This window comes from Aquarana catesbeiana, linkage group LG02, assembly GCF_042186555.1.
Source record: "Aquarana catesbeiana isolate 2022-GZ linkage group LG02, ASM4218655v1, whole genome shotgun sequence".
NCBI classification, from domain to species: domain Eukaryota; kingdom Metazoa; phylum Chordata; class Amphibia; order Anura; family Ranidae; genus Aquarana; species Aquarana catesbeiana.
The window spans coordinates 453,181,471-453,199,441 of NC_133325.1; the positions used below are offsets into that span (position 1 = coordinate 453,181,471).

At 42.4% G+C, this 17,971-nt stretch overlaps 1 protein-coding gene across 1 annotated transcript in view; it reads left to right on the plus strand.

Annotated features, from left to right (window-relative positions):
- LOC141128352 (protein argonaute-4) overlaps positions 1-17,971 on the plus strand; it is a 146,278-nt gene that overhangs the window by 110,570 nt on the left and 17,737 nt on the right. The window contains exons 13-14 of the mRNA XM_073615596.1: positions 8,714-8,873; positions 16,301-16,616. Of these exons, the coding sequence (XP_073471697.1) occupies positions 8,714-8,873; positions 16,301-16,616 (476 nt within the window). The remainder of the gene's footprint in view (positions 1-8,713; positions 8,874-16,300; positions 16,617-17,971) is intronic.

Sequence of the window (17,971 nt, forward strand, 5' to 3'; positions counted from 1 at the left end):
ACTAAAATCAGCCGCTTAGTCTCGGGTGGATGACAAGATGTTGCATCACTCCACTAGTTGCACACTTTACTGCTTACAGCTCCACCGTGAGCCATTGTAAAGTACTTGGGCGCTTCCTCCCACCCATTCCCCATGCTGACTTGGCTGCAAGCCGGTCCATGTCTGGGTTCCTGTGTACTCTTTTCAGAAATGCTTACAACATATTGCACACCCCTCAGGGAAATACATTCTCCCATAGCAATGGGGGAAACCAGGAAAAAGGGAGCCACAACAAAATATCAGAAAAACTTTTTCCTCTGCCTGAAATCCCACACAACACTCGGCCTCAAAGTGAAAATGCTTTTCTTCCACCGGAGTGGGTCCCGATTTTATAAGTCTTTGCATCCAGTTCTAGTTCCATTTCAGGAATGCAGCAAGCAGCTTAACAAACACAATAATTCCCAGCACATTTTCCATCTAGCCTGCAACAAAACCAAATTGACCCTGTAAAAATTCATGTTAAAAACAGATTTTGCAAATATATGTGAAGCCGCACTGCCTCGCCAAGGCTCCTCTGTATAGTGCAGTCCTAACGTTTAACATTTTTGAAAATCTCCAATTTTGCGCATATACTGTATAGCAGTGGATAAATTAAAGGCAGGTTTGCTTGGAGGGAGCCCTTTCATCAAAGACGCAGGGATGCATTAGAAGCAATATGCAGCTTACCTGACAAAAGCAGGTTTTTCATTGGCACAATTCCTTAGACACCTAACAACTTTAATACTGCCTTTTATGTCCAGGGCTTCAAAATGCCAAGTCTCTAATCCAGTTCGTCTCCATAAATGAACTGGGTCCTGAAACACCCAGCTGAGAAGAGGTGGATAAAGAAAAGAACAGAGGACCTGAATTCAGTATTAGGAGGCTGTGTAATATTTCTCACCCCCAGACTCCTATACACCTGAAGATGCAGCTTTGCTCAACATGCGTGCTATTATGGCTAATCTATTCAGTCATGCTGTGCATAGAAGCCTCAACAATGCCGTACTTCTCCTATGTCTTGCCATGCCCTTTGGGTACAACGACAGACAAGATCTACAAAGATTCTCCCCATTCATGAACAAAGTGAATGGTCAATTTATGACTGGATAATTCTAGAAAAGATTTGGAGAAGTGAAAATCATTGCTTAACTCTCTCTCCAATGAAAATTGGTCTATTCTTGGTAGTTGATCCTACTGTCTGTCTTGGAATTTTTACTGTGCCAATCAGAGATGTTCCTTCATTCAGAGATTTTGCAGATATGAAGTCTGAGATGCTCCTAAAGAGCTCTTTACACTTGCAGGCTCAGCTCTGCAACCAGCTGTCGCTTTGATTTCAGACTGCAACTAGCATGACTAGGGCAGTCAACAACCAACATGATCCTGTATTGCAGGACTAAGCCCTAACTGAGTAATTACAGCAATTACCTTCACCTTTTCTCTTGTGTGGTTGTCAAAGAACATGTGATTAAATCTGTTTCCAGAATAGCCCTAAACTCCATTAAAGCGGTGTTCCACCCGCAAATTATTTTTTTTTAAGTCAGCAGCTACAAACACTGTAGCTGCTGACTATTTTAATAAGGACACTTACCTGTCCAGGTAGCCCACGACGTGGGCCCTCCAAGGCCTATCTGTCCAGATTGGGTGCAGGCGCCGCCATTCTAAATAAAGGAAACTGGCAGTAGAGCCTTGTGGCTTCACTGCCCGTTTCCTACTGCATATGCGCGAGTCGCTTTGTGAATGGCCAGCTGTCTTCTGGGGCACACACAGGTCCCAGAAGACAGGGGGCTCACCTCACAAAAAAAGGATATGACGTCCTGCGCTGCGAACCGGAAGCACACTATGTACTTCATAAATGGGTACGATAGAGAAAAATTATTTTTTTTAATATCCAAAAACGAGGGGTGGAGAAGTGGTCTTTCGTTTAAGACCACCTCTCAAAAGTGGGTAGAACACCGCTTTAACTTGCACAAAATCTTCAAAGCCTGGACAGCTGAAGCTTTTTGGGAAGGCACTTGACATTCTCAGGATATCACAGGAAGAAAGGTTTTACTTTACGGTGAAGATTCCAAAACCTACATCCCCACCCCCCCTCAGGAGCCTCTACTTCAAAACCCCAAGCACCTAATCTCTCCATGCTTCAACTTCAAAACCTAAGTTAAGCCCTTTTTGGCACAGCCTTGGCCCACCAAGTATTCCACAAATGCCTCTTCCCAATTAAGGGGCACCCTCGATCCTAAGAGTGCAGGGGCTTCTGTTAGTTTTTCCACTGTGGGTCACAGATGGCCCAGACCTTTTGGTTGAATTGATGATTTAAAAGAAGTAACCCCCCCCCCCTGCTTTTCTCAAATTAACCAAAAACTGCCCCAAGGACAGTTACATTTGCAGAATGTCTTGAACATCCCTTGACCCAGGGAATAGTTGTTCACTAGACATGCTCAAAGGATTCGATTCAAGCCTGTTCATGCTACCAAAGCCCGATAGGGGTATTCATCCTGCGTTGTTAGAGAATCCTTTCCAGATTGTAGCACTGCTTTTTTTTTAGCCTATCCTCTGCTTTGGGTATTCGCAAAGATCCTAGCACCTCTTTTTGCCATTCTCAGAACTCGCATTAAGGTCACAGGTTATCTGAATAACTTTTCGCAAAAGTCCACAGGACAATTCGGATGCTCTAAGATTTCAGTTGGGTGGTTTTCTATAAATCTGCTCTCCAGCCCTCTTTGGAATACTTGGGTCTGGTTCTGGACACTTCTCATGTCAAGGGTTTTCCTTCTAGAGAAGAAAACTGAGCTCACAGGTCAGAAACATGCACAATGAGGGTTCTCCATGAATTCTAGATCTCATGGTAGTCTCCTTAGTCCAATTGTATGCAAGATCTCTCCACCACATCCTGTCAACCTGTAGCAAGCATGCCCTTCTCTCAACCTACCCATGGTCCAGTCAAGCAAGGGGTTCCTAACTTGCTGGATCTCCAGCTCAGCTTTAGGCATAGGGAAGTATTTCCTTCATTATCGCTGGAACCTGATAACAGATGCTATTCTTTCAGGCTCAGGAGGTGTTTCTGTCCCTCATGGTCCAGGGAAAAATGGTCTCCGATGGAAGCCAAGCCTCCCATCAACATCTGGAACCTCCGGCAATATGGATGGCTCTGCAACCCTGGACCTCCCCAGGAAACTTGACCAGGGGGCAGTCAATGCCACAGCTATGACCTACATTGACCATCAAGGGGGCATTAAGAGTTGTGCAGCTTTGAAGAAAGCAATTAAGTTAATCGCTTGGGTCGATGCACTCTGTCCATTGTTTTTGCAGTAATCTGCTTTCCAGTTGTCCACTCCTGGAAATGCATACTCCACCGCCTGGATCTAGAGGAATGGGCCCTTAACACGGACATTTTCAAGCTGATATTTCAGAAATGGGAGACATTGCATGTAGTCATCCTGGCCTCCAGATGCAAAACCAAGCTGCCAAGGGGCAGGACCAAGGACCCCCTAACTCTGATCAGATGCCTTTGATAATCCTGTGGTCTATCTATCCCTTCCCACAATGCAAATCCTACCTGGTCTTCTGCACCAGGTAGAGCAAGAGAAAAATCCAGTGTTTCTTATTGTACCATAGTGGCCTAGAAAAAGCATGTACGTCTCACATTACGGCCCTTGGCCTCTTAAAGACAGAATTGCTGTCTGAGTCCCCTGTTTCATTCTCTTCCCCAATCTCTGGCTGTAACAGCATGGCTGTTGAAGCCTAAGGCTGGCCATAGACAGTACGGAATTTCTTTCCTGCAACCACGGGTTGCAGGAGAGAAATTTTGCATGATTCCCCAAATCAACAGACAGTGTTGATGGGGGAATCCCTCCTGCTTCACAATTGTCTTCTCCCAGCAGGGGGTGGGTGGGGGAAGCTGTCCCTGCTGGGAGAAGACAGTGATGATCGCTAGCGGCTATAGCAGTGGAATCCAGCAGGCTGGTTGTACCCAAGTTTGTCGAGAGAGAGAGATCAGTTTGGTACATTCAGCCTGCCCATTAACTGTTCAAATCTTGGCCGGTTCCTGTTGAACCGGACGATTTGAACTGTGTATGACCAGCCTAAATTTTAAAGTGTTTCTAAACCCACAACAGTAAAATCAATCTGTATATGCAGTAAAGTATACTTGTATTCATTGTGTAACCTAAGGGGTTAATCCTCTGCATTGTGTAAAAAGGCTGTTTGATCCTGTATGCACAGATCCTTTTTCCACTGACTCAAGAACATGACCGGATAAGACAGCCTTTGGAGTCGGGGTGCACATGCTCAGTTTGGTGTGTATAGCTAGAGAGGTGTGTTGTGTGTTTTTTTTTTTTTTTTTTTTCCCCCATGTGATCTGCATAAGGCCAGTCAGCACTGTCCAGAGGGTCAGGACCCTGCAGTCTCATAGGACAGCTCAGTGGTGCAGTATGCAAACTCCTACAAGCTTCACCAGGCATTAAAACACAAGACTGCTATATACTGCTGAGAAAAGGTATTTAGCAGTTTATATTTACTAAAATAATTGCATTTCCATGTTCTGTGTACTGTGGGAGACCAGATATAGCGAATGCATTGTCATGGGTTTAGCAATACTTTGAGTCTGATTTTAGCCTGTCATTCCTACCTTGCTAAAAACAAGAAAAGCCACTTCCAGAAAGATCTACTATTGTACCTCAAAATCTTCCTTTTTCTGGTGTGAACACATGCACTTTAACACAAAGATTATGATGTGAAAACTAGTGGGTTTTGAGAGATATTTTTGAGCTGGAAAAACGCTCTAAATGCAGCTAACCAGCGTTTTTGATCCCTCAGCTTTTTAAAAAAAGCTTAAATGTGGAAAAAACTCCTAAAATGGTTCTCTTTACTCTTCTTTGTCAAAACCTTTATTCAAGGTGTATTTTGCATCAAGCCCCCATTTCAGCACCCTTTGCTTCCTTGGAATCTTGTTCTCTGCCCTGCAGAAGTCATCTAATCACTTCAGGGATGATCTTAGATGTCTTCTCTTCCAAAGTGGACTTTAGGTTATTAAGTCTCTGACTTGTCTGAGTGAGGCTTTTGTGAATGAGCTGTTCCTCATTCTTTGTAGGAGCGCTGAACCTTGAGGATACCTTTTAATGGGATGGGTGGTTTTTGGTCCTAGACTGACTCTTGTTGGACCCCCAGAGGAGTTTATTAAAGTTTTGAAAAGTTGGGAGTGCCACACCAGCTTGTACAGACTTTTTTTTTTAAAGTTTTTTTTTTTAAACAGCGAACGCATTTCGGTGGCTCAGCACTACCTCTTCATCAGGGCTAAAAACGGGATGATGCAGGCAGTTGGTTAGGAACGACAATGCACCCAAGACTGTCCTTTCTTGCTAAGGTGGTTAACAGTCTTTCACCTCAGTGAAACCCTAGTCCTACCGCCCTTATGCTCCTAGAAATCGCTCTCTGTTGTCTGGACATAGTTGGAGCCATAATAGTCTACCTGAAAGCAACCACTTCGGTCAGACTGATTACCTATTTGTCTTGCCCTCAGGACCTCACAAGGGACAGTCTGCTTCCAAATCCGTGACTCTGAGTAAGACATCTGATCGCTAGAGCTTCCTCTTACTTTTTTTTTTTTTTTTTTTTTTATAAATGATCAAAGTTCATGTGCTTTAATTTAAATGAAGAGTTGTGGAATGTCATTGTACCTGACTAGAGAAGCTGTATTTTTAGACTTTACCAGAAAACAGCAGACTTTTTGTAATTGTCAAAGGTGTTAAAGAACTTGAAAGCATGCAGCTAGTTTGCAGAACTAATGTAGGCCTTTGATAGTTTTACACGTAGAATCTGTAGTGAAAAACACTAGAAATTCTTTTAGATTGTCAATAAATTAACTTGTCTCTAATTTAGTGCAGTGCTTTTCTACCATCTATTATACTATCTCAATACAAAAAAATATACTGTACGATCAACCCTAAAGTTTCATATGCATAAACAAAAATAGGCTTTTATCCCTCTAAACCAATATATTGTGGTAATCAAATGTGAATGAAGTCACCCTTGTATAGAAAATTGCATATACTTGAATTAATAAACAGGGATTTTTATACATCGATAAAATAAATGACAACACTTTTAGAACACTCATGATAAAATCTTATGTTAAACAATTTTCCCAGAGTCCATAAACAATCCCACATAAACAGTGAGAATCTTCATAAGCTCCACTTCAAACAAGTAATTTCCACTTTCCCTGTGTATCCGCTCCATCACTGTAATTTGCAGGTGTGCCCTCAGCTTTTCAGAGACCCCACAAAGCATGAGGGCATATACCCCCCCACAGGGTACCACATTTGGCACCTTTCAGGGGGGAACGGGGACCTGTTTTTGACAGATTCCCTTCCCCACTTCTGGAGGCGGGGCCACAGCCGATCTCCCAGAAGTTCAGCCCCCTCCTCCTTCCTTCCACTTCGTGCATACGCAATAGGGAAGCATCTGTAAAGCCAAAAGGCTTCAGTGCCAGGTTCCCTTAGCAGGAATGGCGGAGGCAGCACCCGGGATTTGATCCGAAGATCGGCTGGGGTGCCAACATTGCGGGCTCCCTGGACAGGTAAGTGCCCTAATCATAAGAGCTACAAATACTGTAGCTGCTGACTTTAAATTTTTTTTCACCCAGGCTGGACCTCCTCTTTAAGGATATAATAAAGTTCCATGTACTTCCCACAGCAACCTGTGGACTGCACACTCTTTATTATAAAAGCAAAAGAACCGCACACATGAGATATTGTAAACATGGGCGCTTCTGCACAGTACATGGAACTCCTGTATCGGTCTGGTCACAATCTCTCATTTAGTAAGTCCCATCTGGCGTGGTGATGTCACAGTCCCGCCCACCTAAAAATTCTGGATAAACCTGCTCACTGCTATACAGGGGCGGACTGACAACTCATGGGGCCCCCGGGCAATAGGAGATTATGGGGCCCCCGGGCAATAGGAGATTATGGGGCCCCCGGGCAATAGGAGATTATGGGGCCACATAGTATACACACACACAGTATACAATCACACAGTATACACATACATGTACACACAGTATACACAATGTTTCTATTGGCTGAGAAGGTACTGGAGAGATGGGGCAGCTACAATCTCTGGATTTTTAGACCAAAAGGATGTCGGTAAGGGACATTTCAGAGACAGATGTAAAAAAACAGATTTTTACATACTGTCCCTGGTTTTACTGAGGCTGGCAACCCTGATGGGGCCCCCTAGTGGCCCAGGGCCCTTGGGCAGTGCCCGAGTGGCTCAATGGTCAGTCCGCCCCTGCTGCTATATAACTTTTCTGGCAGATTTTGCTGGTAAACTTCATCAGGGTAATCCCTCCATGGCTAAATACTCCAGAGGATTTAGTGCCAATATGAGGCACGTACAATATGGACTTTTTTAAAGGTAGACATTTTATAGGTCAGGAAGAGAAGGTGGGGGCATACTCATAAGAGGTGGTGGGGAGGTATTGTACCTGAACACAAAATGGGAAGAGATTTCCACTTGTGGAAGTTAATTATTTATGGGAGCTGTTAACCACTTCAGCCCTGGAAGATTTGGCTGCTGAATGACCAGGCCATTTTTTGTGATTCGGCACTGCGTCGCTTTAAATGACAATTGCACGGTCGTGTGATGCTGTACACAAACAAAATTGATGTCCTTTTTTTCCCTTTCTTTTAGTGGTATTTGATCACCCATGCGGTTTTTATTTTTTGAGCTATAAACAAAAAAAGATCGACAATTTTGAAAAAAACACTATTTTGTACTTTTTTGCTATAATAAATATCCCCATATTTTATTCATTTTTTTTTTTTTTTTTTTTAATAAAGCAATTTTTTTTTCTCAGTTTAAGCCGCTATGTATTCTACATATATTTGGTAAAAAAAAAAAAAAGGCAATAACCGTGTATTGATTGGTTTGCGCAAAAGTTATAGCATCCACAAAATAGGGGGTAGATTTATAGCATTTTATTTTTTTTTTTTACTAGTATTGGTGGTGATCTGCGAATTTTAATGGGACTGCGACATTATGGCGGACACATTGGACACTTAACACTTTTTTGGGACCATTGGCATTTATACAGCGATCAGTGCTATAAAGATGCACTGATTACTGTAAAAATGTCACTGGCAGGGAAGGGGTTAACACTAGGGGGTGATTAAGGGGTTAATTGTGTTCCCTGTGTGTTTCTAACTGTAGGGGGAGGGGACTGACCTAGAGGAAATTACAGATTGTGATTCCAAGCGATTAGGAATTCACTATCTGTCTCTCCTCACAGAACAGGCATTTGTGTGTTTACACACACGTCCCTGTTCTGCCTCCCGTGCCCGGCGGTCATTGCGACCGTCGGCCACGAGCGTCCTCATCCCCGCTCTGCAGCGGCCGTGCGCCTGCCTTCTATTCATGTGCACTTGTGTAACATTGTCCAACAACACACACATCCTTTTTCATGTCTTCACCTGTTTATGTAACATGTGGTATTGATTATCACAAGAAGGTGGGGAAGATGTATGATAAATGGCACTTGTGATTTGTGGCACAGTTCAGCCAAGAGTTGATTCTATTAGCGCAACATACTTTATTTTATAACTATCACCACAACCCCTGCATTGGTTGGAAATGGAACAAGTTGTACAGAACAGATTACATTTTTGTGTGCACTCCATACCTGTGTTTTTCCTCCTAGCTGAAGTAAAAAGAGTGGGGGACACACTCCTTGGAATGGCAACCCAGTGTGTGCAAGTAAAAAATGTGGTGAAGACTTCTCCTCAGACACTCTCCAATTTATGTCTGAAGATCAATGCTAAGCTGGGAGGCATAAATAACGTGCTAGTTCCTCATCAAAGGTAAGACAGCTCTACTTGTCACCTGTAAAACAATAAAGCATTTAGGTGTAAAGACCGGAACGCTTTGCTGGTTTTTCAGCCAAGAGCCCACAGCTTTCCACTGAAACTGGATCAGTTATATCACACTATTCAGCCAGACATGTGATTTTGTATTAAAGGGGTTTTCCCCCCAAGTTCATTGACACAGCTCTTCTGTTTCTTGACCTTAGGGTTTATAGCACCTCCTACAGGAGTAGGACACTAGGCAGAAAAAACACATCACTGCCTATGGCCAGTCCTAGCTGGTATAAACACACATTCTGTGGAATGGGCAAGCCAGTTGAATGGTTTGCATCTTTGGATGTTAGTTTGGGCCACAAGGTTTTTCAGGCAGCTGTTTAAAATTCCTTGTTTTTGGTTTGCCTATCCCATCTTGAGACGCTGCTTTGGGATGTTCCTACGGTCAAGAATCAATGAGTGCTGTGTGTGTGGATGCGCTGCTCCCATCTATATACTCTTTCCAATATTTGTGTACCCTATCTATTAAACGTATTCTTATTTTGTATACAACATACACCTGTAGAAAATCATCACATTAGGCCAAAGACATATGAAACATTATATAAAAATCATATAAAGATCCGGTGACATATATCAATTATAATAGAATCCCCAAATATATGCTTGCAAATCTTCCGTCAGTTGCCGTGATTGGCGTGCCTTTGTATTAATTTCAGTATGAAGTGACTTAGTGCTCCACCACCACCTGTGAGATTGGCCACTCACCAGATATTTCTTTAAAATTGCACCTTTGGTTCATTCATAGGGATAACCACTCCACTCAAAGGGAACTTCTTCAATGGCTATATTTGGACCTTAGTATTCCTCATATAAAATATGGATGAAAACGATCATCGCACAATAACGTTTAAAACTTTTTATTGTGTAAAACAAAGAAAAAACTATGCACTCACATTTACAAGTGCCATCGAGCCGGCACAGAGCTTTTCCAGCAGTTAGGGACGGGTAGGAGCTGCAGCCTGATTCACCTAGTGTGTGCTGTGCGACCTCCGTGTACCGCTTGTACCGCTTGTATTTCACCCCTCGTATCTGTTCGCGTCCTCACCAACCACGCTCGTTCCCGGTCACGTGGGTACAAAAAACTCCCAGATACGAGGGGTGAAATACAAGCGGTACAAGCGGTACACGGAGGTCGCACAGCACACACTAGGTGAATCAGGCTGCAGCTCCTACCCGTCCCTAACTGCTGGAAAAGCTCTGTGCCGGCTCGATGGCACTTGTAAATGTGAGTGCATAGTTTTTTCTTTGTTTTACACAATAAAAAGTTTTAAACGTTATTGTGCGATGATCGTTTTCATCCATATTTTATATGAGGAATACTAAGGTCCAAACATAGCCATTGAAGAAGTTCCCTTTGAGTGGAGTGGTTATCCCTATGAATGAACCAAAGGTGCAATTTTAAAGAAATATCTGGTGAGTGGCCAATCTCACAGGTGGTGGTGGAGCACTAAGTCACTTCATACTGAAATTAATACAAAGGCACGCCAATCACGGCAACTGACGGAAGATTTGCAAGCATATATTTGGGGATTCTATTATAATGTGATATATGTCACCGGATCTTTATATGATTTTTATATAATGTTTCATATGTCTTTGGCCTAATGTGATGATTTTCTACAGGTGTATGTTGTATACAAAATAAGAATACATTTAATAGATAGGGTACACAAATATTGGAAAGAGTATATAGATGGGAGCAGCGCATCCACACACACAGCACTTTCAATCCTTTTTTCTGAAAAGTTTATTTGGATGCAGCAGCTAAAGAAATCACTATTGAATTGAATTGATAGGATAGGTTTTGCGCCAGTGACACACACATACAAGAATCAATGAGTGTCAGTGAACGTGAGAAAATGGGATTTGTTACTCACGGAAAAATACCCTTTTCAGCGTTCATTGATGGACACCTCACCCACCCCTGTTTTTTTGGGGGGTGTTTATACGTCTCACACTGCTTTGTGACTAACTGGCTTGCCTATAGCGCAGAGAGGGTTTATACTATGTAGGGCTGCCCATAGGAATGGATGTGTTCTTTCTGCCTAGTGTCCTACTCCTGTAGGTGGTGCTATAAACCCTGAACCCAAAGATAACAGGATGCAAGTTTTCGCAATCCTGCACACTTTAACTACTTGGGACCTTGTGGTGCACTAGCGTGATTATTGTAAGTGAATTAACCCTTTCGTTTCTGGCTTAAAGCTGGTATGCTGATCTGCAAAGTTGGAGACCAGTCAGAATTGATCATTTTCGATGTTAGTGGTTGAAATATTGAAATGGGGCCAGCGTGACAGCCAGACAATCAACATTTTTCTCATTTATTGAGGGACACAAATTTGAAGTTGGGCTATACTGCACCTACAGGAGATTGGGGCACTGGCTAACAAAAGTTGAAAGCCAACCCCTCCTTTACCCAACTGGCCTTTGTTTTTTGCTAGTGTCCTAGGAGGTTAGATGCCCTCGATGAAATCTAATTTTTGCCTTCTGTTTTTTTTGGGTTTTTTTTGGGTGACTTCAAGATTTGTTGCTACACAGCTGCTTGAGTTGGTCTCTGCATAGCAGCTATTTGAGATTGGCAGCTCTTCAGCACTAGCTTTGGAAGCCTTAGCCAGACCCTGCTAATCTGAGTGTGTAATGCTTAGCCTGGAAAGTGGGCTAGGTTCTTCATTGTGGCGCTTTCAGGACTTTATTGCATTGTTGGCTAGCTGCCAAATGCTTTACAGGTCTAGAGCTGTGTAGAGATGTAACATTTCCGGAAATTTTGAAGCTCGGAAAAACACGTGTTTTTTTTTGTGTTTTTTTGGGGGGGAAAAAACTGAAATATTCGGAAAAATTGAAAAAAATGCTACATTAGCGCTTTTTTGTCTTAAGATTGAAAGTCATTCTGTTACTTTAGGAACATAAAATATGACTTGGGACAATTTGACTTGGCATAAAATTATCACAACTAGCATATTAAAAATAGTGTAGCCAAACAATTATCACAAACAGAATTTACTTTTTTTATAATATTTATTTGTAACAAAGGGAGCAACAATCTCCTGAACTGCTTACTAGTTTGTGGAACAGCCAAAAAGCCTCCACAAAACAATTTTCAAAACCAAAAGTAACAATTTTTCATATTTCCTCTCCACAGTATTAATTAAATAAAAACCCCATTCTCATAAAAAGAATTGAAGATGGGGGGATTGTTAAGAAGAGAGTGGGACTAAGTTTCAATAGACATTTAATCAGAATTATTTTCTGAGCTGAAATTGTCAATATCAGTCTCTGCTTCTGCAGCTACTCTTTTTTTGTCCGTCATCACAATTAGGAACTTCTAAAAACTTAAGGTGAACACCCTGTCTTAAAATATTTTATTCATCATGTTAAAATAAAATATTCCACAATTTCTTTTTTTCTTTTTTCAATTTTTCCATTTTTTTGGAAAACAAAAAAGCCTTCAGGAAAAAAATGGAAAAACTTTTTTCCGAAATTTCATGTGTTTTTTTTTTTTTTTCCCGGGCCTTCACATCTCTAGAGCTGTGGCGCCAGTTTACCATCACTCAGCCTGGAGGAAGCAAGGCATCGTTCCACTCACATTTGCTCTTGAAACATCTTGTGTATCTCTGGTCTATGGTCTGTTCCCACTGTCTGCTTACAGTGACTTGGTCACCTCTAGCTGCCTGGGAATCGCATAAGCACTAGCTGCCTGGGTTTGTGAGTACTTGAAGAACATGCCTTCACTAAGTCAGAAAGTTAGTAGTTTTTTTCTTTTTAAGAGAGTTTAAAAATTGGTGGTCTTCCCGGCCATAGTTCAGCCAGTGATCCACCTTAGTGGGTAGACCACCTTGCGGGTGGATGGTGTACTCACTTTTAGTGTGCTCACTGTATTTCACAAACCATGATACACACTGCGAAAATATCAGTTTGGGTAAAATGGTGTGGCTCTTTCCTATGTTTGTAGTAACTTATCAGGCAGACTCAGAATGGGTAGATCACCTCAGAGGATCCCGAAATGATGGGGGTAGAGCAAATGTCTGGAGCCTTATACATTTGTTGTAATGGCGTGTTAGAATTTTAACTTGTCTCGGACTGATGTCTGTAGAAATGTACATGGTACTTTGGCTATGTGCCTGGTGAGCCTTCCATATGAAGGTGCGCTCCACTTCCACAAGTGGTAAGCTGTTTGCACATCCAGCATAGTTCCTTGGGTATCTTGCCACCTTGGCTTTCAGATGCTCTGGTCACCCCCTGTAGCTCACAGGCCAAGCCCTTGTGTCTGACATCTCATTCAGCTGCCCATCACCATTTTTTTCTGGGGTTTCTGCACAGAGCAGTATATCTTCACAGGTCTGTCTGGGTTCCTTACACCCCGGGGCACCTTGCTCCTATACTAGTAGAAATTTGTCCTTGAGAGCGGTACCATGCAGTGACTTGCACTTATCCTTTCAAGCGTTTCCTATCCTCTGTTTCTGTGGGACTTAGTGGCTGCCCTCTCATGAAATAACCTCCTAAAATATAGAATCAAGGTGCTCTCATCTTTTTCCTTTTAATTCAGTCATTTTCAGCCTCCTCTTTTATGTTCGTGAGCCTGGGTTTTGAGAAACATCCAAATGGTCTCTGGGTGAAGATTTGCTGGCATTACCTTACTGTTTGGAATGAATGGGGAGGTATAGGCAGATAGGTGCCTGCGCATCCTTGCGTTTCTTCTGATGGCTTTCTCCCACAGCACTCTACATAAACTGCCTTTCTCATGACTCACTAACTGCTAAAGCCAATGGTCAATACACCTTATTCATACTATTAGACCTTTCTGCTGACTTTGCAGCCCTTCAGCAACCTCTCAAAATAGTTAATCTTTCAACTCCAAGACTCTGCTTATTCCTGCTTCACCTCCCATGTAGAATTGTAGGAGCACATAATTCCCTCCCCCCTCTTCCACAGAAGTTCCCCAAGGCTCTGTGCTCAAACACCACCTACTCTCTTCTACACCTATTTCCTTGGTCAGTTGATTGGCTCCCATGGCTTCCAGTACTATCTATATTCTGATGCCATGCAAATCTGCCTCTAGTCCTCGGCTCATCCTTCAGTCCCACCATGCTCTCTAAAACTCCAAAATTGAGCTGATGTTTTCTCCCCCTTCTCATTTATCTTTTATATTGAGATCAACTGTTGGTCCCCCCCTTCGTGCCAGGGGCTAGTTGTATTCCTGGACTCTGACCTCTCCTTTTGGCCCACATTCAATCATTGTCTAAATCTTGCTCCCTTCGCCTATGTAACCTTTCCAAAATATGCACTTTTTAACAAATGACCTCCCCATGATACTTAAATCTTCCCTTATCACTAGTCTCTTGACTATTGCAATTCGTTGGCCTAACCTCCTTTCAGTCTATTGTGAATGCTTTTGCCAGACTCCTTCAACTCACCAACCAATCCATGTCTGCTGTCCCTCTGATACCCTGCTACTCGCCAACAAATAAAATTCAAAATGCTAACCTACAAACCCATTCCACAACTCTTCACTGAGCTACAACACCAATCTTATCTCAAGATATCACCCAAATGTAATTTTCGCTCCTACCAGGATCTCCTGCTTTCCAGCACCTTTTTCACCTTTGTGTCCCATACGCACCTCCAGGACTTCATAGCTGAACTTTTTTTGCCTTCTCCAACTAAGTTTTCACCAGCAGGGCCTTTATTTCCCTCTTTACTTCCCTCTTATCTTGCTTTTTGTTATGATTATATGGTTCCCTTCTTTTAAATTTTGAAAGCACCGTTCAACCCGGTGCTATATAAATCCTGTTTAACGTCTTGTACACTTGTCTGGGTTGCAGACCCTACCCTTTTGTGGGCGTGTCTATTCACTTTTTCTACCTCTTCAGTCAGTCTTACTTTGAATTTTTTTGGCTATTGTTGAGATCATGCTGTGTGGTCTCACATTTTGTTGAACTCTTACTGTGGAATTTGTCTGACCTGGCATCCTCTGCTCTTATCCAACCTCCTATCTTTGAATCCTGAAAGTTAAGTTAGGACTGAGGTTTCGGCCTTCTCATGTAGTCTGGCTGTTCATTTCCAATTGGCTTTTTTTTTTTATTTTATTTTTTTTTCCATTATTTTTTGGGGGTTTTTTTCTTCGGTTTAGATGTATTTCCCTTCAGGCACCTGTTACCCAGAATTCTTTTTTCTGTTGATCACACCTGGTTGCTGGCCTAATTTCTCATAATCCAGGCCTTGTTCCACCTGTTTTGGTGGATTGCTGGTGGGCAACTTTGCCCCAGCTCAGTATTTCTTAGGTGGTGTCATTCCACTTGGGCAGTGGCATTGGTCCAGGTCTGGAGCACTAGATTCATCCTCTTTGGTCTCCCCTTGGTTGTTGAAGTTTTCTGGACTTGCTAGGGTTCCTGATAGTTTGGGTTGGTCAGTGGTTCCACCTCTCAATTGCACTTTTGTATGTTCCAACAGTTTCCTGTATCCCCCAATGGGTGATGTAGAAATTAAGATTTTTATTTACTGTAAAATCTTAAGAGTACACTGAGGCACACAGGACCCACCATTTGTGTTTTTTGCTTTCCCCCCTCTCTATTGGTTTCTCACAAAACTAAGGCAATCTGGGTAGAGCGATTGTAATACAGGAGCTAGCTTTTAACTTTCCTGTTGCCAGTGTCTCAACCTCCGGTAGTTGGCAGTAAAACCAGCTCCTGAATTCTTTTTAAGAAGTTTGTATTTATCTTAAAACATCTTGCTTTTAAGGATTTGGCCATGGCAGCCTCCTAACTTCTGTAATGACAGGCTTCTTTTCCAAGTCAGCTGGAAGGAAGTTTTAAAGCTGAGTTCCACCCAAAAATGGAACTTCGCTTTAAGGGAAGGTGACCCTCTGACATGCCACATTTGGCATATCATTTTTAATATAAGTTCACCTCTCCCCCCTCCCTCTCGGCAATCATCTGGGACACGTCGCAGGTCCCAGATGATTGCCCTGCCAGTCACATCGCGCAGCGCAGCTCGCACCTGCGCAGTGCGTGCCCGGCTGTGAAGTCACAGCTGGGTGCCAACAGTGACCATGCCGAGACGAGCGGGGCTTTGTTCCCCCGCATCACTGGACCCTGGGACAGGTAAGTGTCTGATTTTTAAGTCAGCAGCTGCAGTATTTGTAGCTGCTGAGTTTTTTATTTATTTATTTTTTTTTTAAGTCAGAACTCTGCTTTAAACATAATCTTGTGAATTCATGCTCTGTCCACCACCAACCTAAAGAGTACAACTTATTTAAACCTCAGTCAAATAGTGCGTTCTGTAAGCTTGTTGTCTAGCAATGGTCAATTGGGCTTGAAATAGTGTATAACATAGGTTGTACCTAATGTGTTGCATTTGTATCTTTTTCATTTTAGGCCTTCTGTTTTCCAGCAGCCAGTGATATTTCTGGGGGCAGATGTAACCCATCCCCCTGCTGGTGATGGCAAGAAACCTTCTATTGCAGCTGTCGTGGGCAGTATGGATGGCCATCCCAGTCGTTACTGTGCTACAGTGCGTGTTCAGACCTCTCGTCAGGAGACCACCCAGGAGCTGTTGTACAGTCAAGAAGTCATTCAGGATCTTAGCAACATGGTGCGTGAGCTTCTCATCCAGTTCTACAAATCTACACGTTTCAAACCAACCCGCATAATCTACTACAGGGGTGGTGTATCTGAAGGCCAGATGAAACAGGTGAGTAAAGGGTTTTTATATACCTGGTTTGCAGTTCATCCAGTCCTATATCATGTTTTTGGGTTAACACCTCTTCGCATTTTGAATCTTTATCCACTTGCCGACTGCCCACAGTACATTTGTCATGTCATGTCATGCCATAACCTCAGTATTTTGCTCTGTGGGCGATTTGGTGTCGGTTAAAAGTCCCAGCGGCAGATTCGCTACATGATCACTTTTAGAGGCAGCGTGAGTGGTGCCCCCCAAACCCTCTATGCCCTGTGAGGACCGGCACGACATCCAACATCACTTCCGGTTCTTGGGCTTAGAGATTATTTTTTTTTTTCTTTAACCACTTAAGGATTGAGCTTCTTTCTGAGATTTGGTGTTCACTAGTCAAGTTTTTTTTGCTAGCAAATTACTTGGAACCCCCAAACATTATATATATTTTTTTCTAACACCCTAGAGAATAAAATGGCGGTCGTTGCAATACTTTCTGTCACACCCTATTTGCGCAGCGGTCTTAAAAGCGCACTTTTTTTTTAGAAAAAAAGTTTTTTTATACACATGATTACGTAGGTATCACATTAATATTACAGTTGTACGTTTATGGTAACGGGGCGTTACTTAGGCAGGCTAATTCTAATCAGGACTCAAAAGAATGTAAACATGTACTGAAAACATTATTAGTGCCGTGTGCACAGTGAGGGCAGTGTGCAATACATACAAAATAGAATACAATTATATACAGAACTTACAAATTTCCATTACACTTCTTTTACACCTTTTACCCTTAAAAATCTCCATAGGTGACATTTAAAAAATTCTACAGTTTGCATGTTTCGAGTTACAGAGGAGGTCTAGAGCTAGAATTATTGCTCTCGCTCTACCGATTGCAGCAATATCTCACATGTGTGGTTTGAACAGTTTTCATATGCGGGCGCTGCTCACGTATGCGTTTGATTCTGTACGCAAGCTCAGCGGGACGGGGCGCGTTAAGAAAAAAAATATATATTTTTTTAATTTTACCTTTTATTTATATTTACACTGTTCTTAAAAAAAAAAAAAAAAAGTGTAATTTATTTCTATTACAAGGCATGTAAACATGCCTTGTAATAGGAAAAAAAGCAAGAAAGGACCTTTTAAATATGAGATCTGGGGTCAAAAAGACCTCAGATCTCATATTTACACTAAAATGCAATTAAAAAAAAAAATTAAATGTCATTTGAAGAAAAAAAAAGTCCCTTTTTAAGAGCTATGAGCGGAAGTGAGGTTTTGACGTCGCTTCCACCCTGCAGTGGTATGGAGATGGGTGGGGGCCATCTTCCCCTCACTCATCTCCGTACCACAGCCGTGACAGGACCTCCACCGCTACC